General features: G+C 34.1%; 1 protein-coding gene across 3 annotated transcripts in view; it reads right to left on the reverse strand.

Annotated features, from left to right (window-relative positions):
- zfyve16 (zinc finger, FYVE domain containing 16) overlaps window positions 1-25,091 on the reverse strand; it is a 36,994-nt gene that overhangs the window by 1,780 nt on the left and 10,123 nt on the right. For 2 of the 3 annotated variants that reach the window (XM_059357715.1, XM_059357714.1), the window contains 14 exons: window positions 23,234-23,330; window positions 14,173-14,349; window positions 13,946-14,085; window positions 12,520-12,730; window positions 10,187-10,309; window positions 9,151-9,306; window positions 7,772-8,038; window positions 6,311-6,393; window positions 5,366-5,470; window positions 3,492-3,642; window positions 3,322-3,402; window positions 2,220-2,382; window positions 1,274-1,379; window positions 208-384 (listed from right to left, as the gene is read on the reverse strand). In XM_059357715.1, coding sequence (XP_059213698.1) covers window positions 208-384; window positions 1,274-1,379; window positions 2,220-2,382; window positions 3,322-3,402; window positions 3,492-3,642; window positions 5,366-5,470; window positions 6,311-6,393; window positions 7,772-8,038; window positions 9,151-9,306; window positions 10,187-10,309; window positions 12,520-12,730; window positions 13,946-14,085; window positions 14,173-14,349; window positions 23,234-23,330 — 2,037 coding nt within the window. The remainder of the gene's footprint in view (window positions 1-207; window positions 385-1,273; window positions 1,380-2,219; window positions 2,383-3,321; window positions 3,403-3,491; window positions 3,643-5,365; window positions 5,471-6,310; window positions 6,394-7,771; window positions 8,039-9,150; window positions 9,307-10,186; window positions 10,310-12,519; window positions 12,731-13,945; window positions 14,086-14,172; window positions 14,350-23,233; window positions 23,331-25,091) is intronic. The other variant, XM_059357716.1, reaches the window with a different exon arrangement.

Here is a 25,091-nt window from a genome sequence, read left to right on the forward strand (position 1 = left end):
AGAGACATGGGGACCCTGTTTAGATATCCACTGAAGTTACCAAATATAGTTCTTTGCCCGATTAAGGGTTAAGTGAAAAAATGTGAATAGTCGCATTGCTGAAAGGTGATATCTGAATAACATTTGTAAAAAAGGTAAGGACTTTTACCCAGTTACAGAATCAGTAGAATGAAAATGACGGACCCAGTTACAAACATGATTTCATACCATATCAGCTTGTGTCGAGATGCGAAGGGAGAGCGAGTTGATGCCGCTGGAGGTGAGCACGGCGAGGTGAGGAGTCAGAGCGCTGCAGGCCGCCAACGCCATCTCCTTCTGAAAGACGCTGCAGGAGGACAGCACCGACGCCAGGCTGCAGTCTGGAGCCTTCAGCTGGTAGAACACCTGCAGGACGGTCACACGTTCTCACACTGGGTCTACTAGAACTCACGGTAACGATTTATATTAAGGTCCTTGTAATAACCATTAATTAACAAGTAATAAGGCGCCTGTAAGTCCTTACAAGATGCTTATTAACATTACTGTGTGTTTATAAGCCTATATAAGTGTTAATAATGGCATTATAATACAGCTAATAGCAGGCTATAAGAGATGTATAATAAGAACATTAATAAAAGCCTCATGAGTATCTTATAATTCTTCAGAATAGCATTACAAACACCCATAACCCACCCATTATGTCTTTGCCATGCCTTTATTAATCTTTTGTTTGCTTATTGCAGGGGTGTCAAACTCTGGCCCGCGGGCCAAATTTGGCCCGCAGTGTAATTTTATTTGGCCCGCGAGGCAATACCAAATTATTATATTATTATTGTAAATTAATGACATTGATGTGTTTTTTATTTGAAATTTGATTTTGCATGTCTGCACTATTTAGTTATATATTGTATGTTTATAAGCGTTGCTGGTTCCATATTTAATGTTAAAGCAAAACATGTTTGGTATATATTAAAAGGTTTATTTGTTCAATGTTGGCCCGCGATTTTATTCAAGGCTTAAATTTTGGCCCATATTTGAGTTTGACACCCCTGGCTTATTGATATTAAAATATACTTTATTGCTCATCTATTATAAGTTAACTATGCACTTGTTAACAGTTAACTATGCTTTTTGCAGCTAAAGGGATCTAAAGCGAGAACAATGCCTTATTACTTGTTAATTAATGGTTATTACAAGGACCTTAATATAAAGCGTTACCAAACTCACACTGGGAACTTTTATCTAGTGCATGAAAACAGTGAACAATGAAACCGTTTATAATAAGAAAATTCACCTCGGTGCATCTGATGGTTCGTCCGTCAGATTCAAACTCCGTGTCCTGCTGCATCTTCACACTGCTGACGCCGTCCAACGGTCTCCCATCAACGCCGCTTGTTCTGCTGCAGAGGAGCAGAACAGGGAGAAAATCAGTTTTACATTCAATAATAATTGAGTATTTTTGTACAAAATAGTGGAGAAAAAAAACATGGCAGAAGTCCACAAGTCATTTAGCTCAGAGACCAGGACAACTCCTGTGTGGTGTGCAGTCAGCTACGTCTAAACTCTTTACTGTTAAAAAATACATATATATATATATATATATGTATATTGTTTTTATATATATACGTTTTTTTTTCTTCTTTCAAATAGCTTTTAATTTTATTTACATTTTTTACATACATTTTAGCAATTAATATGTCCCTTGTCTTTACAATTGCATCAATTAAACTTTTATTTATTACATATCTGGTCATTTATTTTGTTATGTTTTTGAAAAATATATATATTATTAGAGTAAATTATTATTAAATACAGAACAGTTTTTTTTTATTGACTAAAGCTGCCAGTAAATGACATATTATCTCAGTCCTCACTGCTGTCTGTTCAAAATAAATTAAAATAAATTGTTACCTTTATGCATTAAGGTTAATTTTTCTGCTGTACAGAACTCATTACATTACATGTCATTTAGCAAACGCTTTTGTCCAAAGCGACTTACAATAAGTAAGTCGCACCAAACCATGACTGCAGTAAAAACTGGAGTATAAACCTGATTAACCCTGACTTTTGTAAAATGACACCTCTTCTGGAGCAGAAACATCTGATTTTACAGGTTGAAACTGTGCAGCACAAGAGTCTCTCCTCATAGGACTAGCTGCATGTGGTCTGACAGCAGTTTAGTGATTAGCAGATTGCACAACAGTGTGTAAATACTTGTGTAAACAGTTGTGTGCCTTTACCCCGTGTTGACAGGTGAACTCCAGTCGACCCAGCGGACGGTGACGTTTTCTCGGAGCTCCCCTCCGTCGTTCCTGCCGCAGGGGATGTGGAAGTCTGTCTGCTCCCTCAGGGCGCCGCGCAGAGACTCCATGGTCTCTGGAGGAATCTGCACCATCAAACCATCTGACACAGAAATAACAGTCAAGCACTGAGGAAGGAACATGAGGCCATGGTCTCCCTTTATTAACCCATTAAAGCAGGGGTGTCAAACTCAAATACACAATGGGCCAAAATTTAAAACTTGAATAAAATCGTGGGCCAACATTGAACAAATAAACCTTTTAATATATACCAAACATGTTTTGCTTTAACATTAAATATGGAACCAGCAACGCTTATAAACATACAATATATAACTAAATAGTGCAGACATGCAAAATCAAATTTCAAATAAAAAACACATCAATGCCATTAATTTACAATAATAATATAATAATTTGGTATTGCCTCGCGGGCCAAATAAAATTACACTGCGGGCCAAATTTGGCCTGCGGGCCAGAGTTTGACACCCCTGACGTAGAGTGTTGATTTTATGTTGATTTTTTGTTTTTATTGTATTCATGCATATTTTATTTTGTGCGGGCAGTATATTTTACATTTTATTTTATTTATTTTTATCCCATTTTTAATTTATTTTATCTTACTGCATCTTACTGTTCTATTGTTTACTACATCTCTTTGTATTGTGTTATGTATTTATTGTTTGTGCAGCACTTTGGAAACTTTTTGTGCTATATAAATAAAATGGATTGGATTGGATTGGATGTTCTCCCTTTATTAACCCATTAAAGCCGGAAAAGCGGATACGTTGTTTTGTAGTATTTGTATAAGCTCTCAAATACTTTATGAATTTAATTTCTATCTGCTACAGAGGCTGAAAAATCTATTATTTAGTAGGAACAGTTGACACTTCTGTTGAATTTCCAGAAAAACTTCAGGTTTTAGGGGGTTCTTTCAGAATCGCCCAGAGGTTTTACAGGCATTTTTTACAGGCGTTTTAGGCCTCAGTGGGTTAACAGGCTTGAATTGAAAGAATAAGAGTCAACAGATCTGGAGCTTTACCTTCAACAATGCTGGACTTTGCAATGAAGCCTGATGAGGCTTTCAGAGCTCCGTTGAACACAACAAAACTGGCTCCAGTCACTGAAACAAAACACAGAGTCATGACACACACAACAATAACCAGGATGTCATTTGGAAACATGTGATGGTATTTAAGTGAGGGCTCTCACCTGTGCGGGTCTTGCCTGGCTTGCTGTTGGCCTGCGTCTGATAGTTTCCCTCCTCGTTCTGAAAACACACCAGGTGAGAGTCGGCCTCGGCGCTGAACCTCGCTCCGATACTGATGACGTGCTCGTTGGACGCATTCACCACCTTCTGCATCTGGAAAACACAAAAAAAAAACACTTTCACAGGACTGCACAGCTGAGTGTTTGCCTTTCAAACTGAGGTATTTTTTACAAAAATACATTTGAAAACTCAACAATAATGTCTCTTTCCAGAAACCATGACCCAGTTACACAAGATAATCCACAGACTTCATTGTGATCTCTTTCGTGTATGAATTGTTCTTTCTATTATTGTATTGTCAGGTCCGAAATGTGGCTTATGGATTAAGAACGCTTGGGGTAACGCTTTATATTAAGGTCCTTGTAATAACCATTAATTAACAAGTAATAAGGCCCTTGTAAGTCCTTACATGATACTTATTAACATTACTGTGTGTTTATAAGCCTATATAAGTGTTAATAATGGCATTATAATACAGCTAATAGCAGGCTATAAGATATGTATAATAAGAACATTAATAAAAGCCCCATGAGTATCTTATAATTCTTCATAATAGCATTACAAACACCCATAACCCACCAATTATGTCTTTGCCATGCCTTTATTAATCTTTTGTTTGCTTATTGATATTAAAATATACTTTATTGCTCATCTATTATAAGTTAACTATGCACTTGTTAACAGTTAACTATGCTTTTTGAAGCTAAAGGGATCTAAAGCGAGAACAATGCCTTATTACTTGTTAATTAATGGTTATTACAAGGACCTTAATATAAAGCGTTACCGAATTTTGATTTCTGTGTACACTGAAAGTATGATTTGGCCCTTCAAGGTGAGAAGAGCTAAATGTGAGAAGATCAATACCAGCCTCATGTCTGTCCGCTAAACAAGACATGAGAGTTTTATCAATACTCCGATCTAATTATCTGCAAGAAAGGAATGAGTTTTATTTTCCAAAACGTTGATTTTCTTCCTTTACAGCTCTCTCACCTCATTGAAGCTGCTTTTGGGAATAATCAAATATAAAAAAAAAGAATATTTAAATAATTTACTGATCCATTTTTTCCCCCGGATCGAGCCACTAATTTTCTCTGTAATTTGTAGATGGCAACAGCATCAGTTCTTTTAATAAATGTATAAAAAGAATACATTCAAAACAGGATAAGAACTTATTTATATTTTAAATACAACAAAAAAAAATTCGAGAGCAGCAACAGCAATGTTTAGAACAACAAAATCACAGTATAAACTCAATAGTATCTCACTGGGAAATGTTTATAAAACCATTCCTGACATCAAAATACTGAGTAAAGGATGCAGACATCTGTCATAACAATAAGAAACATTTAAAAACATTAAAAAATAATTGGTAAGGTCTGAGCATATCAATACTATAGTATTAAATAATGTTCCTTTACAGCAGGGGTCTCAAACTCAAATTACCTGGGGGCCGCTGGAGACACAAAATTAAAAAAAAGACACAAAATAAAAAAGAAGACACAAAATTACTAGAAAAATAGACACAAAATGACCAAAAAAAAGACACAAAATGACCAAAAAAGACACAAAATGACCAAAAAAAGACACATAATGACCAAAAAAAGACACAAAATGACCAAAAAAGACAATATTATTAAAAAAGACACACAATTATTAAAAAAAGACATAAAATTGTTTTAAAAAAGACACAAAATTACCAAAAAAAAAATTGAAATTAAACTTTCATAACAAGGTGGGGGCCACAAAATATCGCCACGAGGGCCGCAATTGGCCCGCGGGCCGCGAGTTTGAGGCCCATGCTTTACAGCTCTCTCACCTCATTGAAGCTGCTTTTGGGAATGTCGATGTAGCTGTGTCCCATCTCCATGTGGATCCTGAGGCCCTCCACCACTGACAGACTGTACTGGTAGTTCCTCAAGTCCTGGGAATAAAAAAACAAACACTTTGTGAACCCTGAGGCAGAGTTTTTTCATGTGCATTTGCTATTGTTACTTTTGCTGTTTTAGCCGTGTCCGTGCTCAGACTTTGCGGAGTCTAAATTAAATCAATATGAAAGAACACAATGAAAACTATCCACTACTTTAACAGGGAACCACAGGAAGAGTCTCCCTGTGAGGTATTGTGCACATAACATATTTATGTATTTTCAAGAATCCTGTGATCAGCTGCGTCAAACGACTAATCTGGACTGAAATTCCTAGAAAGGCTCATACACATACTCGTCTTTTTCATGCAGTATATTGTAACACTTAAACTGCCTGGAAGCGCCTGGTCCTGTATTCATTTATTTGGTAAGATTTTCTTTTTTTCTTTTTTTTTTCTTTTTACATTATTATTCTTATATATTATTTTCTACTATATTATTATATAGTAGAAAATATATATATTATATATATTTTCTACTCACATGTAACTAGTTTGATATAAAAAAATAAAAAAATAAATAAATAAATAATCTCTCTGGTGGAAAATGGTGAAAAAGCTTTAAAAATATTCGTCTGTTTACAATCACACAAAAAATGCTTTGCCACTGGTTTACATTAACACATGAATGACGGTCTAAATTCCTTTTCTTTTAACTGAACTAAACCACAAAAGTCTTCGGTGCCATTTGGGAGTTTTAGGGAATGATTAACAACCGACAGCCACTTCATTAAAAAGGAGTTTAAAAAACAGGATTTCAGTGGGATTAAGAACTAAAGTAGTTGCTAAAGTTCTGACAGTAGAAAGGCTTTTATTGCTTCGTGTTTCAGTTACTTACAGCAAGTAAGTTCATGATGGTGTGTCCCGTCTCTCGATACACAGAGTCCCGAAAACGGACACTTGTCAAAGTCGTGGGATACACTGCAACAGAAAAATTATTAAGTTTGTTATCACAATTACATAACTGGTTAGTAACACAATAAAAAATTATCTTTATCTCCAAATTATAAAGTATGGTGACTAATTTACGGACAACAATGTACAAATTCTGCATAAAAGAGGCATAAAATAAAAATAATCTATTCATTTCATTAATAATTAAATGATTTTTGTATAAAATAACTTCTAGAGCTGCAACTAAGAATTATTTTTGTTATCTTGATTACATTTTCTGTTTATAAAATGTCAAAAGAAAATAAAGATCACAATTCTGTCGATATTACAACTGATTAAAAGCCCAATGTGACGACTTTAAATGTCTTGTTTTGTTAAAATATGGGGTTTTTTTTGGCATTTTTGCTTAAAAAAAAAGAAAAAAGAATATTTAAATAATTTACTAATCCATTTTTTCCCCCAGATCAATCCACTAATTTTCTCTAGTAATTTGTAGATGGCAACAGCATCAGTTCTTTTAATAACTAAACTCAACTAAATGTATAAAAAGAATACATTCAAAACAGGATAAGAACTTATTTATATTTTAAATACAAAAAAAAAAAAATTCGAGAGCAGCACAACAAAATCACAGTATAAACTCAAATAGTATCTCACTGGAAAATGTTATTATTATTATTTTCTCTTAGGTTATCAAGTTTACTGATATACTGTATGTTTTATGTGGTAATTATGTCTGATGTTTGTTTGTGTCTTGTTTAGTCTTAATGTGTTAAAGTTCTTATTTATTATTGCAGTTTCATTTATTTCTTTAGGTTGGTTTTGTGATCTTGTTGTCGTTGTTCTTTTTTTTTAATTTTTATTTTTTTACTGTGTTTGTCCATTGGTGATTTATGTTGTGTTTTGTTTAAATTAAAAAAAAAAAAAAAAGAATGCAGACATCTGTCAAAACAATAAAAACATTTAAAAATATTTATTTATTTAGGTTGGTTTTGTGATCTTGTTGTCGTTGTTCTTTTTTTTTTTTTTTTTTTTACTGTGTTTGTCCATTGGTGATTTATGTTGTGTTTTGTTTAAATTAATTTTTTTTAAAAAGAAGAAAAAAAAAGAATGCAGACATCTGTCAAAACAATAAAAACATTTAAAAATATGTATTTATTTAGGTTGGTTTTGTGATCTTTTTGTCGTTGTTCTTTTTTTTTTTTTTTACTGTGTTTGTCCATTGGTGATTTATGTTGTGTTTTGTTTAAATTAATTTAAAAAAAAACAGAAAAAAAAAAAAATGCAGACATCTGTCATAACAATAAAAACATTTAAAAACATTTAAAAAATAATCGGTAAGGTCTGAGCATATCAATACTATAGTATTAAATAATTCAGCTTCTGGGCTTGTTTAATTAATCACCAGGTTTCTGTGCGCGTCCCTGAACACAACAGTCTAACACACCGGTGTTTTCAGCTCCAAGCCGTAGAAGCAGCCGGAGAGGAAAGACTTTGGCCCAGGGCACCTCCAGCTTCTGGACCAGCAGGCCGAACAGGAAAGGATGCGAGGGGAGCGTGAGGCCCTCTAGAGGCTGACAGGTGGAAGAGAAGAACAGCATCCCAGCGTGGTCCTTACTGCCCAGAAAACTGCTGGTGAACGTCACGTTGTCCAGCTCCTCCAAGAACTTCCCTGAATCACAAGATCACCACTCTGAAGTCTTTGGGGTTTTTTTTTTTATATATACAGTACAGGCCAAAAGTTTGGACACACACCTTCTCATTCAATGTGTTTTTCTTTATTTTCATGACTATTTACATTGTAGACTCTCACTGAAGGCATCAAAACTATGAATGAACACATATGGAATTATGTACTTAACAAAAAAGTGTGAAATAACTGAAAACATGTCTTGTATTTTAGATTCCTCAAAGTAGCCACCCTTTGCTTACTAGAATATAAGACATGTTTTCAGTTATTTCACACTTTTTTGTTAAGTACATAATTCCACATGTGTTCATTCATAGTTTTGATGAATCTACAACAGGGGTCTCAAACTCAAATTACCTGGGGGCCGCTGGAGGCAGTATCCAAATAACCAAAAAAAGACACAAAATTACAACAACAAAAAAAGACACAAAATGACAGAAAAAAACAAAATTACTTAAGAAAGACACAAAATAATCAAAAAAAAAAATAATCAAAAAATAATGAAAAAAAAAAAAATTACAAAAAAAGACTGACAAAACACTAAATGACTTAAAAAAGACACAAAATGACCAAAAACTACACAAAATTACCAAAAAAGACACAAAATCATTTAAAAAAAGACACAAAATGACCAAATTACTTAAAGAAGAAACAAAATGACCAAAAAAACACACAGAATTACAAAAAATATATATATACAAAATATTACGAAAAAAGACACAAAATTATTTTAAAAAGACACAAAATTTATTTAAAAAAAGACACAAAATGATTTTTAAAAAAGACACAAAATTACCACAAAAAAAAAGAGACACAAAATTACCCAAAAAGTAATTAAAGGGACCTTCCACGGTACAACACGGTAAAGTACCATTCCTATAAACTCACATTAAACTTTCATATCAAGGTGGGGGCCACAAAATATCATTATGAGGGCCGCAATTGGCCCGCGGGCCGCGGGTTTGAGACCCGTGATCTACAATGTCAATAGTCATGAAAATAAAGGAAACACATTGAATGAGAAGGTGTGTCCAAAGCGTTTTTTTGCCTGTACTGTAAAAGCAGATAAATGGCCTGTTTGAGATGTGTCTTACCTTTCTGGGCCTCTTGGTAAATGTTGAGATAGAGTGTGAAGAGGTCTTTCGGGAGAGTTTTTTCTTCTGGCAAACACTCCAACAAGAACACCAACTCTCTCTGCCCCAGCGCCTGCAGCCCGTTAGAGCCGAAACACCAACACTGCCGACCAGAGTCTGAACCAGGAAACACAGAGACAGAGTTAACACAGGGACCCAGTCTGTGGAGGGGGACATTTCACTCCTGTCCCATCCCAAAAGAATGACTCCTGTCCTGAGTTAAGACCCAAATGCAATCACTAAAGGCCACAAAAACATTAAAGAACACTTTTGCCAAGGGTACCAATATTTTATCTAGGACGACCAGTAGAGTCACTGTGCAGTACAGCGCAGATGCACTGAATTTGGCAGATCAGCTTTTTCTATAAGAGCCACTAATTATTGGAACTCAGTACCAAATGAGATCAAATCTAAAATAAAATCATGTCTTAAATCCACTCAATCATGCACCCACCAGCTATAAACTCAAACATTAGTTCACTATTTTGCAATCTCTTAAGTGTTGTATTTTAACATTGTTTTGTGTTGTGTCTTAATACTGTGACTTTACTCTTGCTGTTGTCCTGTGTTGTATTGTGTGTGAAACTTAGTTGTTGCTGTTTGAAAGGCTTGTTTGTTTGTGTTAGATTGATGTTATTTGTTCCTGCCCAGGGACTACAGATGAAATTTAGCTCGTAGCTAATTCTGGTACGGCTGAGAGCCATGCACTGTCCCTGTTAAATAAACAAATAAATTAAATTTTATCTAGCCATTTTCCATGGTTTTATTGATAATGATTTTGGTTATCATCAAGAAAACCATGGAAAATGTCTAGATATCAGCTCTTATATTCAATTCTTATGAGCAATTTTTGTTATCTTTATATTTGTCCAACTAAATACCGTTAGTTGTACCAGCCATTAAAATGAACAAGAAATTGAAGAAAACACTGGTCTAATATTTTTTCCCAGGACTTTATGTTGAAAGCATTCAAAGAGAAGAGTTATATTCTACTCACATGTCACGAGTTTGACGTTGACCAGCAGGTTTGCGTTCAGAACAAACGTCAGCGGTCGGGGACCTCCTTCTTCTAACAAGTGTAGAATCTGACACGGAGCCGGACTTTCTTCAACCAAAACATCTGGAAAGAAAACACAAAGCACACTTCAAGTTAAATGCATGATATTAAAAAAAAACTGTGTGAAAACGTCACATCTACACTACTGGTCAAAAGTTTTAGAACACACCAACTTTTCCAGAATTTAATTGAAAATGATGCAGTTTAATGTCTCAGTGTACTCTGAAATGAATGCACATTTGCAACATTTAAAATTCTTTATTGAGCATGATAGTGTTTTGAAAGTAAAAAAAAGATTCAAAATCACATTTTATGTTGGACTAAAGGACTAAAAAAAGTGACAACAAAATGACTTACAAAGACATGAAAAGAATTAAAAAATGGACAAAATAGCCCAAGACTCCATAGAGTTAAGTTGTTAACCCATTTCTTGTTCCCTGAAAAAGGCCTACTTGTATAATTCTGAAATGTACATTATTTTCCAGTTTTGGTTAAGCTTACCTTTTTTTATTTACCTCTGGCAGTTCACCACTTACCTTTGTACCCTTTCAAGCTGTTCATTTGACTTGAACTGCTTGAATTTCAATAAAAAACTGGAAAAATTGGGGTGTTCTAAAACTTTTGACCGGTAGTGTATCTGTTGGCTTTTTGTCAGTAAGACATAAGTGACTTTCACAGCTTTATTCAGTCATGACAGCACATTTATGTGTGATATTTGGAGCCTGGAGTGATTTAACTGCTGGGAAATAGTGTTGAGTCGGAAAGTAGTCATATGAAGGAAGATGAGTGTTTCCTGGTGTCTTATAGGCTGCATCAGGGACAGATTTAAAAACTTATATTGCTATGAAAGTCTTCAATTACTACTGTGACACATAAACCCTTCTTTTTCTACTAAATCTCAAGACAAAATGTCTGTTTTTTTGCTGGATATTCATCAAGTTATTCATCCATGCTTGGATCAAAGCCGAAAACATAAGGCAGGAGACACATGGGATGATTATTAATACGGTTGTACGGTTAATACGGGTTTTTTGGCCTCTGACCTGACACCTTGAGGGGAAGATAATATCTTTATTAAACTGATTGTATTTGAGCAGAGAAGATGATACTCAGGTAAGACATTTTTTACTAATGAGGGGAACAAGATGTGCATTTAATCTCTCTGTATTTAACCTTGTGCTACTGCAGCCTTTATGTTAATCTGTCCGCCTTCTATTTAGATTTTTGCCGTTTAAAGCTTTATGGAAATGTTACAGGTCAGATTAAGTTAGACCAGCTATTCTCAACCTTGGGGTCCCGGGCCCAATTGGGGTCGCGAGATGATTTCTGGGGGTCGCCAAATCATTTTGGAAGTCAGCTCTGTCTCCACGGTGTTAAAGGGTTCATGTGTTTTAGTCTTTTTGGTCGTTTAATGTCTTTTTTTGGTCATTTTGTGTCTTTTTTGTCATTTTGTTTCTGTTTTGGGCCGTTTCAAGTCTTTTTTGGTCATTTTGTTTCTTTTTTGGGCCGTTTTGTGTCTCTTTTTTTGGTAATTTTGTGTATGTTTCTTTAGTCATTTTGTGTCTTTTTTGGTAATTTAGTGTCTTTTTTGGGTCATTTTGTGTCTTTTTTGGGTCATTTTGTTTCTTTTTTGGGCCGTTTTGTGTCTTTTTTTGTCAATGTATGTCTTTTTGTGGTCATTTTTTGTCATTTTGTGGTCAATTTGAGTCCTTTTTTGCTTAATTTTATGGAATTTTTGGGTCATTTTGTTTCTTTTTTGGGCCATTTTGTGTCTTTTTTTTGGTAATTTTGTGTCTTTTTTGGTCATTTTGTGTCTTTTTTAGGTCATTTTGTTTATTTTTTGGGCCGTTTTGTGTCTTTTTTTGGTAATTTCGTGTTTTTTTGTTCATTTTGTGGCTTTTTTTGTCAATGTATGTCTTTATGTGGTCATTTTTTGTAATTTTGTGGTCAATTTGAGTACTTTTTTGCTTAATTTTATGGAATTTTTAGGTCATTTTTTAAAAGTAACAATAAAATATAAAAAATATATAAATGCACAGACAGAGAGATGTTTTAGTTGTTGTCTGCTTCATTATTTGTCCAAAATTCATCGTATCAACTGAGTTTGTATGATCTGAACTGTGAGATTCTGTTCAGTGAGCGGGGGTCAACGCGGACAACATGCATGTTAAATTAGGGGTCGCGACTTGAAAAGGTTGAGAACTCCTGAGTTAGACTACTGGGTTTGTTTTTTTTACAGAAACACAATTATTCACTGAAACAAAAACACCCACCTCCTGCTTCATCCTCTCCAGTGGCGATGAGCAGAGGAGGGAGCTCGTCCTCGTTATCTGGCAGCAGACTGGGGACCCTCCTCACTGAAGTCCCGATCCCAGAGAGCAGGGCGTAGTCCCAGGGTCCAGACAACGGAGGTCGAACAACCTCCACGGCCCCGGAAGAAGTTTCAGGAGCAGAGAAGCCGTCGTCTCCGAGCTCTGAGCCGGGCTGAAAGCAAGAGGGTCAGTTACTGTGGTAGAATTCCCAGTATATTATTATTATATTCAAGGGTTTTTAATGCTTTTAATACTTATAATGTTTATGATCTATTTGAAGAAACTCTGTGAAGCAGACAAATAGCTAATAAACCAACAAGAAGAACCTGATTTTTTCAAAACAAGGTGAAAAAGAGCTAAAAACTAAAGGTAATAAAGGTTAAGAATGTAATTTTTCCCTGGAGCTGTTCCGTGTTGCCAGAATAAATAAATTAAAAGATAAATGAAAACAAAAAGAAATGTATGTTATTAAATGTACAAAAAATAATGCTAAAAATAAATGTAGCCATGAATTGATTGATAAAATAAAACAAATTAATGTAAATGTATAAAAAAAAGATATTTTTGTTTTTCTATTTGTATCTAAATTAATTAGCCTTTCTATTTATTTACCATCTTTTTTATTAATTGATAGGGAGTAAAAAAATAAAAAATAAAATGTATTTCTATACTATAGAATTATACATTTATATCACAATTGATGTATTAATTAATGTCTAAATTTATTTTAAATATTATTTTTGGTACATCAATTTATTTATTTACTTTTGATTATTTTTTGGCATTTTACTGCTTTATTAGATAGTGACAGATATATATACATACATATTTTTATATATGTATGTATGTGGGTATATATATAATTATTATTATTTTTAATATTATTTTTGTTATTATTTATTTATTTATTTTAATTTATTACTTTATTCGGGGATGAATAAAGTAATCTATCTATCTATTGAATTAGTTATTTTATTTATTTGTGTTTAATTGTTTTCTCTTGTTAGCGCTTCTTGCTTTGTTTGCCCATTTATTTTCATTGTGTGATACATGTAAATGAGCCACATTATATATTTTTATATATATGTCGTAGCATCTGCCCCTCATCCACATACACACACGCACAAATACACCTGTGATGCCTCTGTGCAAATCGTTTATCATTTATGTTTTTCTTTGTTGTTGTTTGCGCTGTATGTCTACTGTCTCTACTTGTGGTCCACATGGTGTAGTGTATTTGTCTCTCATGTCACCTTGTTTGTTACGTCATTTCACCAATAAGTCCGCAGCAAGGACTCGTTTGAGCCACCAGGACGCCCATTAATGTATTTTTTTAATGTATCAGGTTGTGCCCTCCACAGTGTGTATGATGTTTTCCGTCTCTTACTGTTGTTTGGTCTGGTGAGACGGCGGTGAACTCCTGGGAGCTCCGGCGGCTCGTCACCGACAGCTTGGTCGTGTCGGCCACCTCTCCGTTGGGCAGGATGCCGTCAGCGAACCACACGCGCTTCTGTTCACGAGGACAACCTGATAATACACAGAAGTCTCTTCAAGGGTACAGTCCAGGGGACAAGTAAGAGTACAGAGTGTGTACAGCATTAAAGAGCATCGTACTGTCGTTGTTTGGGTGTTTGAGAACGGACACAGGCACCATGACGGTCGGCGGAGGAGAGTTCAGAGTGCCGGCGGCTCGAGCCTGCTGCAGAGGCGGGATGGTGCTGCAGTACTCAGATGGGACGTTGGGGTTTGGACTGGGACCCGAAGGACTCATCATCCGCTCCAGGGCCTGGGCTACAAGGAGAAACACGTCGTAGAGGAGTGTTAATTTTAGAACAAGTTTCAAGTTGTTCAACTCATTTTAACATACAGTTACTGTCACTTCCTGTCTCGCTGTGTGGCTCTGCGGACGGCAGAAGTCCTGATTGAAATACTGCAACAACTACCGGATGGGTGGTCATACATGTCATACATTTTTGTACAGACGTTCATGTAGGGGTGTGCCATATCGTATCATTCACGATAATATCGGTATTTTTTTTTTATGGTTCAAAAAATTCATATCATGATATTGGCAACATTCCTACTTCTTGATGTAGTGGTTAAAGTTGTTTTAATCACAAAAAGCTACTTACTCCCTGTCGCTAAACACATGCTACTTTCAAAATAAGAGCACAGTGTGTTGACAGAATCCACCACAGAACTTACAAGAAGACTGTCAAAATAAGATGCCTTAAATAAAACATACAAGAACCTTTATTCTCCTTTACAAAATGTCATTAAAATATGCCCCCGGAACCCCTAAATGGTTATTTTTATTATTTGCTCATACTCAAGAGTCAAGAGTACATTTTTTTGTATTTGGCAACTGTTGAGATTTGCACTTCACACTACATTTTAGATTTTTATTTATTCATACAGACTAAAAAAAATCATATTTTCTATATCTTTTTAAGTATTTGGTAATATCGTCAAGAATATCGTTATCGCAAAAAAAAGCCTGAAATATCGTGATATTCTTTTAGGGCCATATCGCCCAGCCCTACGTTCATGTTTCCCCGATGATGAATCCAGTTGACTTTGGTTGATCCTCTGACTTTTCCTCTCGTGTCACCATGGGTTCGAGATTTGTGGATTTCGAGTCAAATGTCTCCACAACAGTTTGGTGTATTACCATGGCATTAATTACAAACATACGTAATGAACTGTAATGACTCTAGTGGTCCCTTCATTTTTCATCTAGGACTATTATCAGGTCATGATTTAAATGTATGCATTTCTGTGGTTTATGGCCAAATACCTGAAACACGAATCACATTCTCATCGACCTAAGCTGTACTTTGTGTTTAGTGATAATTATCAAATATTCGCATGTTAACAGACTAAACTTAGGAGGTAAAGATTCCCTCTTAAACAGCGTGTTGGCATTGTTTTTGTGAGCATGTTATGATACAAATATCCCAATTCAGCTCAACACACCACCATGCTAGCAGGAGTACTTTTTTTTTTTTTTTTTACAATTAACACTTGAAATGATGAAGGCACATGCAAATTACAAGGTAGTACAAAATGTAAACCGTACTTTGGTGTTTCATTTTGACCTCTTAATCTTAAGATTTCATTAAACATATGAATTTTTTTTTTTTTTTTTACAAACTAAATGGTTTTTCAATCAAACTCAATCAATCAAACTTTATTTATATAGCGCTTTTCATACATATAAATGCAACTCAAAGTGCTTTACATTGCTTTTGTTTAGTTTTAGTCAGTAAAGACATTACTGTCTCAGTTTATTTGAGTAAATACAGTAAATCTTTCAGGAAACAGTGACCAGATCTGTCACAAAACAGTTTGTTTGGCTGATCGTTGCTGAGTCATACAGGCTGATTGTACACACATTGTCTGTATTTGATGGGTTCTGCTGGATCTGTATGAAGTGCTTACTGCTTACTAACATGCCAGTCATAATAATTTGAACATTTGATATATTATCTGACAAGACAGAACTGTATTTATCCTGAGGGAAATGGTTGTGCAGGAGTTGCAGTATAAAGTCAGAGAGGTTGCAAATACATAGCGTGCAAACATAAACAAAATATAAACAACAAAATGTGTAAAAGCATAATTAAAATTAAAATAAATCATTTATGTGTCAATTTATGCTTGCTTTGAGTTGGCTGTAAAATCAATTATCTAGTTAGTTAAGCCCTTAAATCCTTTCTTTATAAGGATCATTTTGAAACATTTTGCCCTTTAACAGTTTGCTGGTGTCAAACTATGAAAACTGGTAAAAATCACAGTTCTTTCAATATCTTTCTTTAAAAACTACATAGGGTCTACATTTTAGAGTTTTCTACATTAAGAGTGTCATATTGTTCCCACAGTATACAGTCAAGGTTGTGTTTTCCTGTTTGGACTTTTTGTGTCACTGATCATTTAAATGAACTGACACAAGGATGAAGAAGTTTCTTTGATATTGTAGGATCCTGAAAATAGCAGCTCTGAAAATAAAGGTGGGCTGAAGCGGCTGATGAGGAAGAGGAGGATAAAACTTTCTGTACCAAGTGATCAGATGTCAGATCAGATCATTCACAAGCAGAACTGGAGCATGAGTATGACTGTGCTGGCTCAGAGGACATACGCTGCACAGAAAAACAGAGGAAAGGCTGCACGCAGTCTTACAGCCATGCAGCAATGACCACAAGGCAGTGACTGAGATTTGTGATCACTGTAATGACTAATTTTTGCCTGAGGACGGCTTATGTGTAACACAGGAAAGTACTGCAGTACACTCCTCTAGCTATGTTTTATTGCTTTCAATAAAAGGACTTGAAAAATATGGAGGAAAAAATATTACAGAAATAAAGAAGTCTGGGGAGATTAATAGGGGGAGCATGCAAAGGGGGAAACATGAATAAATAAATACAAAAATATATATTAATTTAAAATAAAATAAATAAATGCAAACATAAACAACTTTATTAATGGCAAAAATAGAAATGTATAAAGAAATGTATTAAAAAAATAATTGAGAAATAAAGAAGTTTGGGGAAATAAATAGGGGAAACCTGTGAAGGTGAAAACATATAAATAAATAATAATAAATCATTAAAATTAAAATAAATAAATGATGAAGAGGAAATGCAAAAAGAATTGTATAAAGAAATGTATTTAAAAATAATTGAGAAATAAAGAAGTTTGGGGAAATAAATGGGGGAAACCTGTGAAGGTGAAAACATATAAATAAATAATAATAATCATTAAAATTAAAATGAATAAATGATGAAGAGGAAATGCAAAAAGAAATGTATAAAGAACAAAATACTTTTGAGGAAATAATTGGACTGCAAAAGAAAAATAGAAAAGAATATGTATACTTAAAATGAATTAAAAATTAAAACAACTGCCCAAATAAATAAATGTAATAAAGATAACAAAATGTTAATAAGTAATATCTTTTTTAACAGTATTTTGGTACATTTAATGGCATATTCATTTCTGTATTAAGTTATTTATTTTTATGATTTTGGCAGCTACAGTCCTCCATATAAAAAGCTTTTTTTGTGTGGTTTTATTATTATCACACACAAAGTCAGACAGGTTTAACATCTAACAGCACTGCTTTCCCTACAGAACGTTACACAGTGCTGATGAATGAAGAGTATTGCAAACAGGACAGACATGAGTTGTTGCTTCCAGGAAAGCTGGCTTGTGACTGAGAGGTTTTCTCAATGCCTTTCCGGTTCCACTCTCTGAGAAAAACGCTGATGTAGCACTCGTCTACATTATATTGATTAAGCATCATAGATCTTTATCGATCTGTTGTGTACTGACAACAACTACAGGGTGGCTTCACAAAAGCACAGGAACACGGCCACATCGGGGAGGCATCACACAGCAAAGACATTACAGTGATTCAGACTCTTGTTAACAGAAAAAAATATCACTCAGTCACACAGCATCTCTTTTAGGAGAGTTGTTTCACCTTGTTCTGCAAGGAAAGGAAAGGATGACAAGGCACAAAAAAATCATTCAGGGCTTCAGGAAAATTACTACAAGTACAAAAAAAGAGATCGCCCATTTTAAGTTTTGCACCAATAAACACAGACACTCCTCGGCACAGTTTAAAAACACTCCAACAGACCATCAAAACACGGAAGCAGCGTACAAAAACAACAGCCTTACCTCGTCCTCATCATCATCATCATCATCCCCACTGCTAAAAACCAACCCGTCCAAATCACTGCGAGTCTATTCCTCTGTCTGACTTTAGACACTCCCATCACAGCTTCCTCCTCGCTTATTTCCACGAGTCTGTTGTTAGCCTGTTAGCTTTAGGCTGCTGTGTGTGTATGTGTGTGTGTGTGTGTGTGTGCAGTGAGCCTAACATGCAGCTCGCCACACTGTTATGAGACATGGAGAGCAAAAAAGGAGGCAGGGAGGGGAGGAGGAGGTGACGGAGAGGAGAGAGGCATCACGTCACAGTGCTGGAGCAGCTACCAGCCACAAAAAGTGGATCACCTCTTTCTTCTTAATTTAGACGGTGCATGCGTGTGTGTGTGTGTGTGTGTGTGTGTGTGTGTGTGTGAGAGCGTCACATGTCTGCTGCGTTAGGCAGGTCCTGTAGCACACACACACATACACAATCAAGGACGAATGCCAGTGTCCTGCTGTAACTCTCCTCCCTCTCTCCTGCCCTCTCCATCCATCTTCCCCCCTCCGAGTCTCTCTTTCTTTCTCTCTCTCTCTCTCTCTCTCTCTATATGTCCATGCTGCAGTCTTTAACTATAAAAATGTGCCTCATTTGAAAACACGCCTTTGATCATCAAAGCGGACGGTAAAACCGCAAAAGCAGAAACAATTTAAAATAATTATCAACCTGCTGTTTATGTTCATGAAAGGACACAATTCTGTAGATGAATGTTTGAATGTTTAATAGACGTTCAGACAGAAGCGAAGAAGAGAGAAGGCCCCTGAGCCACTTTATACGGGACGGTTTTTTTGTGCGTTTCCTGCCTTAAATATTCATCAGCTGCATAATGAAAATGTTACTGTGATGTTATTAAGTTTTAATGACAACTCATGAATTTAGTCTTTTTAAAGATGACTCGTAGGTTTAGTCTGTTCCTGCGAGAGGATGAAAAAGTGAAACCAATTCCACCACTGTAAATATATTTACTCTCATACAGACTTTTATTTATGCAACTAGGGCTGCTTTGATAGCCACAAAACTGCAATAGTCCTACCAACATGTTTAGGGTTTTTATCTTTTTCCATGAGGATATACCCTGCTTGTTTCACACTTAAATGCACGTTTAATCCTGAGTAACCACCCTGATTCTCTACTAGTTGTGAGTTTTTCTTGTGTGATTTTGTAGCATGCTGGGAATGTTTTTTATTTATCTCTGCTTAAGTGAACATATTATTAGACTTTTATTTAGCAGTGGGTGACCTATTTGTGTTTTTGTTTTGTTCTGTGTATTTGTTGTTCGCTTTCATTTTTATTAATTTTTTTTGGTAATTCTTCTTACTATTAGTTATTCCTTATCTGATTTCATTTTATTTTATGTATTATTTTTATTATTATTATTATTTTTTTTAACTTGTTACACTTGACACTGTTTTGACTCTCGTAATGTCATCTCTTGATTTTGTTATGTCACTGAAAAATCAATAAACAAATGTTAAAAAAATAAATAAATGTGCGTTTAATAAATGTATTTTTTAAATCCAACAAGGGTTGAAAATGAGCACCCACCACTACCAAATGCTGGTGACTTTGTCCAGTGGCAGGTGGGTTAACAAAGGGGGCATTTAAAACATTACATTCAAAACAAAAAGAGAGAAAGACTTTGTTTCCCTGGCACAAAATGGGAACTGAATAACAACAAAAACTAAATAAACAACAGCAAAAAAAACCACAACAACACTGAAATGGACATCATTTATCTGCCAAATTGGTATTTTAAACGTCGGTATCTGCCAGAATATTCCCAATAGGAGGAGCTGTAGTTTTTTACTGACAACTGACAAGCATTAAAGCTGCATCCACTGATTTTCTGCTCACTTGCAGTCAGCAAAGCAAGCTGTAATCACCACATGGACATATCACCAAATAAAGGTATTATGGTAAATATGGTGCCAAACAGATGCATATTTACACATCCAGCAGTTACAGAACAACATGATAATCCATTAGAGGTCTGTGTTTAATGTCCACCTGATTAATGTTAGTCTAATATTCTCTTTTAGCTCTGTTTTTTGTTTCTACTAACATGTAAGTGTGTCTCTTTAGCAGCTAAATGCTTAACTATGTTCACCAAATGTCAACAGTGGTGTTGATCAGAGATTTTTCAAATAAAACAGCTGCTGCTGAAACAGAAGTTGCTAAGGGTAGTGGACACTGAACACAAACAGTAAAGTTGCAGCTGTAAAATCAAAACAAGTTGAAAGATGATTAATACTATGTGATTATTATTCCCTATTGTTAATATAAAAAAATAGTACAGCACAAAGGCCTTAACACACCAGGGGTGTTTTTTTCTATGCGATTCATTTTCATTATTCAGCTCTTTTTGTCATGATTACTTTCACACAGAACGCAATTATTAAATGTCGAAAATTGCACTTTTTTTGTTTGTTTTTGCACTCAAATAAAGGCAACAGCTAATCTCACTGTATTTCTTGTTACTTATTAGGTTTATAGAACAACAACACATAGGCTGCTGAGAGCCTGAGACATATTCTGTCTAACTGTTTAAAAGAGGAAACTCAAATACACTAAAAGGAAATTAACATGAGTCCTACACGGCTGAAAGTGGGCTCCTCTTTAAAGCTAAATGATGTATAGAAATCAAACATTTGACACATCTAGGTGCATTCATTATCACTCTATAATCGTAGCACTCAACAGAATTGAATTGTGAGGTGTCTAGAGATTCACAGCCCCATTACTTGTATTTACACACTGTTAATCCTCCATCAGCAAGCAAAGCTTTTTAGGAAAGAAGGTACAGACTCTGACTCATATAGAGGCTTAACTTAACGGTAACACTTTACAATAACCATCATTTATAGATGGTAAATAGACCATTTATAAATGGTAAACAGATCGTTTATTAATGTTTAATCATCATTTATAAACCGTATATAGGCCATTTAGAATGGTAAATAGAAAATATATTAATGTTGAACCATAGTTTATAAATGCCAAATAAATGGTATATTAATGTAAGTTGATAGTTACTTTTACATTATCTTACATTAACAAACAATTACATTATAATTATTAGTTTATTAATAGTTTTGCACTCATTATAACATTTTTAATACCATATTAAGTATGCAAAATATTTCAAAATGATTGTTATACCTTTAAGAAATTGTTTGAAAACATTTAAACATTAAATATGTATAGAATGTTGTAAATGGTTAATAATTGGTTTATAAACCATCTATAAACATCACTTAGATGTTATTGTAAAGTGTTACCAACTTAACTTAACTGAAACTGAATTTTACAATGATAATATAATTTAAAACCCAACATTAACATGTTTTTTTACAGGCCCTCCATAAACCACAGACTTCTTTCTAATGCGATATACCATATTCCACCAGGAGATGCACACACATAAATAATTTGAGCAAAGACTGGTCTGTCAATAATTCACAACTGCTCAAGTGGAAAGGATAAATCATCTCTACTGATTTTTGAATTTATTCTCAGCCATCAAACATTTCCTGAATGACTCTGCATTTCTCTAAACATTCACACACAAAAAAAATATTTCTGCTTCAGAATACTGAAAGCATATTTGCTCACTTACAGATTAGGAACTAGGGTAACACTTTACAATAACCATCATTTATAGATGGTAAATAGACCATTTATAAATGGTAAACAGATGGTTTATTAATGTTTAATAATCATTTATGAACCGTATATAGGCCATTTAGAATGGTGAATAGAAAATATAATAATGTTGAACTATAATTTATAAATGCCAAATAGATTACTTTACCATAAACAAACATAGTTATTCGTTTATTAATAGATTTACACTCATTATAACCTTTTAAACACCATATTAAGTATGTAAATTATTTCAAAATTATTCTTATACCTTTAAGAAATTGCTTGAAAACATTTAAAGATTAAATATGTATACACTCATTATATATATATGTATTACACTCATTATAACCTTTTAAACACCATATTAAGTATGTAAATGATTTCAAAATTATTCTTATACCTTTAAGAAATTGCTTGAAAACATTTAAAGATTAAATATGTATAGAATTTTGTAAATGGTTAATAATAATTGGTTTATAAACCATCTATAAACATCACTTAGATGGTTATTGTAAAGTGTTACCAACTTGGTAACACTTTACAATAACCATCATTTATAGATGGTAAATAGACCATTTATAAATGGTAAACAGATGGTTTATTAATGTTTAATAATCATTTATAAACCGTATATAGGCCATTTAGAATGGTGAATAGAAAATGTAATAATGTTGAACTATAATTTATAAATGCCAAATAGATTACTTTACCATAAACAAACATAGTTATTAGTTTATTAATAGATTTACACTCATTATAACCTTTTAAACACCATATTAAGTATGTAAATGATTTCAAAATTATTCTTATACCTTTAAGAAATTGCTTGAAAACATTTAAAGATTAAATATGTATAGAATTTTGTAAATGGTTAATAATAATTGGTTTATAAACCATCTATAAACATCACTTAGATGGTTATTGTAAAGTGTTACCAACTTGGTAACACTTTACAATAACCATCATTTATAGATGGTAAATAGACCATTTATAAATGGTAAACAGATGTTTATTAATATTTGATAATCATTTATAAACCGTATATAGGCCATTTAGAATGGTGAATAGAAAATATAATAATGTTGAACTATAATTTATAAATGCCAAATAGATTACTTTTCCATAAACAAACATAGTTATTAGTTTATTAATAGATTTACACTCGTTATAACCTTTTAAACACCATATTAAGTATGTAAATGATTTCAAAATTATTCTTATACCTTTAAGAAATTGCTTGAAAACATTTAAAGATTAAATATGTATAGAAAAATGTATTTGTGAAAGTGAAGGTGTCATCAGAGCAAACTGTGTCCTTACCTCTGTGTATGGTATCAAAGCAGACGACACACACGCGAGCCTCTTTCTCCAGGTACTTCAGCTTACACTTCCTGTAGCAGCACACCGCACAGTAAACCTGCCACAGAGGAGAGAGGGATGAAAAATATATATGCTACAAAGAAACTGGCATTTATAAGGGATAAAAAGGAACACAACAGCTCAGTGTATATCTAGACACATGTTTATCTAGCTGCGTTAAGTAGCAGCAGTCGTGCCATGAACAATAACAAACAGTCCTCTCTAATGCTGTTTTAATCACTGGCCTTTAAAGGACTTAGCTCCATCTTTAGGACACAAGGCTCAGTAGAGACCTATAGAGCTAAAAATGAAACTGCTGACTCATGCACTCTGTGTCCGTGAGTCCAATGTGCTATATCTGGTCCGGGGATGTAATCCGGTTTTTATTTAACTATTTCCGACACACTTCAAACATTTTACGTCACATTTATCAGTTTAAAGCTTCTACCGTTAAAAAAATCTGCGGAAACAAATAAATGTAAAACCAACAAATAACTGAAACTGATGAGACGGTTATGAATATTCATATGTGTAGCTATTTACAGACAACATTACAGCTCTTCACATCAAACCCTTAACCGAGAAGAGTTCAATTTTATCTGAAAAGGTTCTTTTATCTGAAAAGGTCCTGTAAATACACCAAAAATGCACAGTTCTGTCAGTAATATAACAACTTTGAAAATCACGGCTGCAAAGAAAACTGTTTTATATTTTAGGCAGGGGAATCATAATAGGAAGGTGTTTCTCAGTGACTGTTGTGCACAAACTACCACTACTTTTTCATTGCCCTGGTACTTTATTTACTGTTAATTCAATCAGCTGAGCTATGCAAACCTGGAAAAAGAAAAGTGCCAGAACTTTAACACAGCTGGACCGTTCTCAGGTGCAACAATTAGTCATTCGAGTGATTAACAAAAAAAAAATTGCAAACAATTTGTCAGAAAGGCAAAACATTCAGGATTCAAGGCTCTAAATTGGGAGAATTTGCTGCTTTTCTTCCTCTCACATGACTGTAAATTGAATATTTTGTGGTTTTGGACAGTTCCTCAAAACAAAAAAAATAATTCTGATAATGTTGTAATGTAATGTAATAATTCTGATAACAGTTTTTTATTGAAATTCAAGCAGTTCAAGTCAAATGAACAGCTTGAAAGGGTACAAAGGTAAGTGGTGAACTGCCAGAGGTAAATAAAAAAAGGTAAGCTTAACCAAAACTGAAAAATAATGTACATTTCAGAATTATATAAGTAGGCCTTTTTCAGGGAACAAGAAATGGGTTAACAACTTAACTCTATGGAGTCTTGGGCTATTTTGTCCATTTTTTAAATTCTTTTCATGTCTTTGTAAGTCATTTTGTGTCTTTTTTTAGTCATTTTGTGTCTTTTTGTGTCTTTTTTTTGGTAATTTTGTGTCTTCTTTTAGTCCTTTAGTCCAACATAAAATGTGATTTTGAATCTTTTTTTTACTTTCAAAACACTATCATGCTCAATAAAGAATTTTAAATGTTGCAAATGTGCATTCATTTCAGACAGACAGACATTAAACTGCATCATTTTCAATTAAATTCTGGAAAAGTTGGTGTGTTCTAAAACTTTTGACCAGTAGTGTATATTACAAACCAAACGATTCATTGCTTGATTGTTCTCATACAACAGAACAACATATAAGTGAAACTAAAGGTGGTAATGGAGTCAGATGTTGACTTATCTAAATTGAATGTTCATTTTCTATTGAGAGAAGAAGATTTAGCTGTGGGTTGCATGATAGATACGGCTCGACAACTTGATTGGCCTTTGGCCGAGTGTCTAACTTTGCTTTT

Source organism: Centropristis striata, chromosome 19 (assembly GCF_030273125.1).
Source record: "Centropristis striata isolate RG_2023a ecotype Rhode Island chromosome 19, C.striata_1.0, whole genome shotgun sequence".
NCBI classification, from domain to species: domain Eukaryota; kingdom Metazoa; phylum Chordata; class Actinopteri; order Perciformes; family Serranidae; genus Centropristis; species Centropristis striata.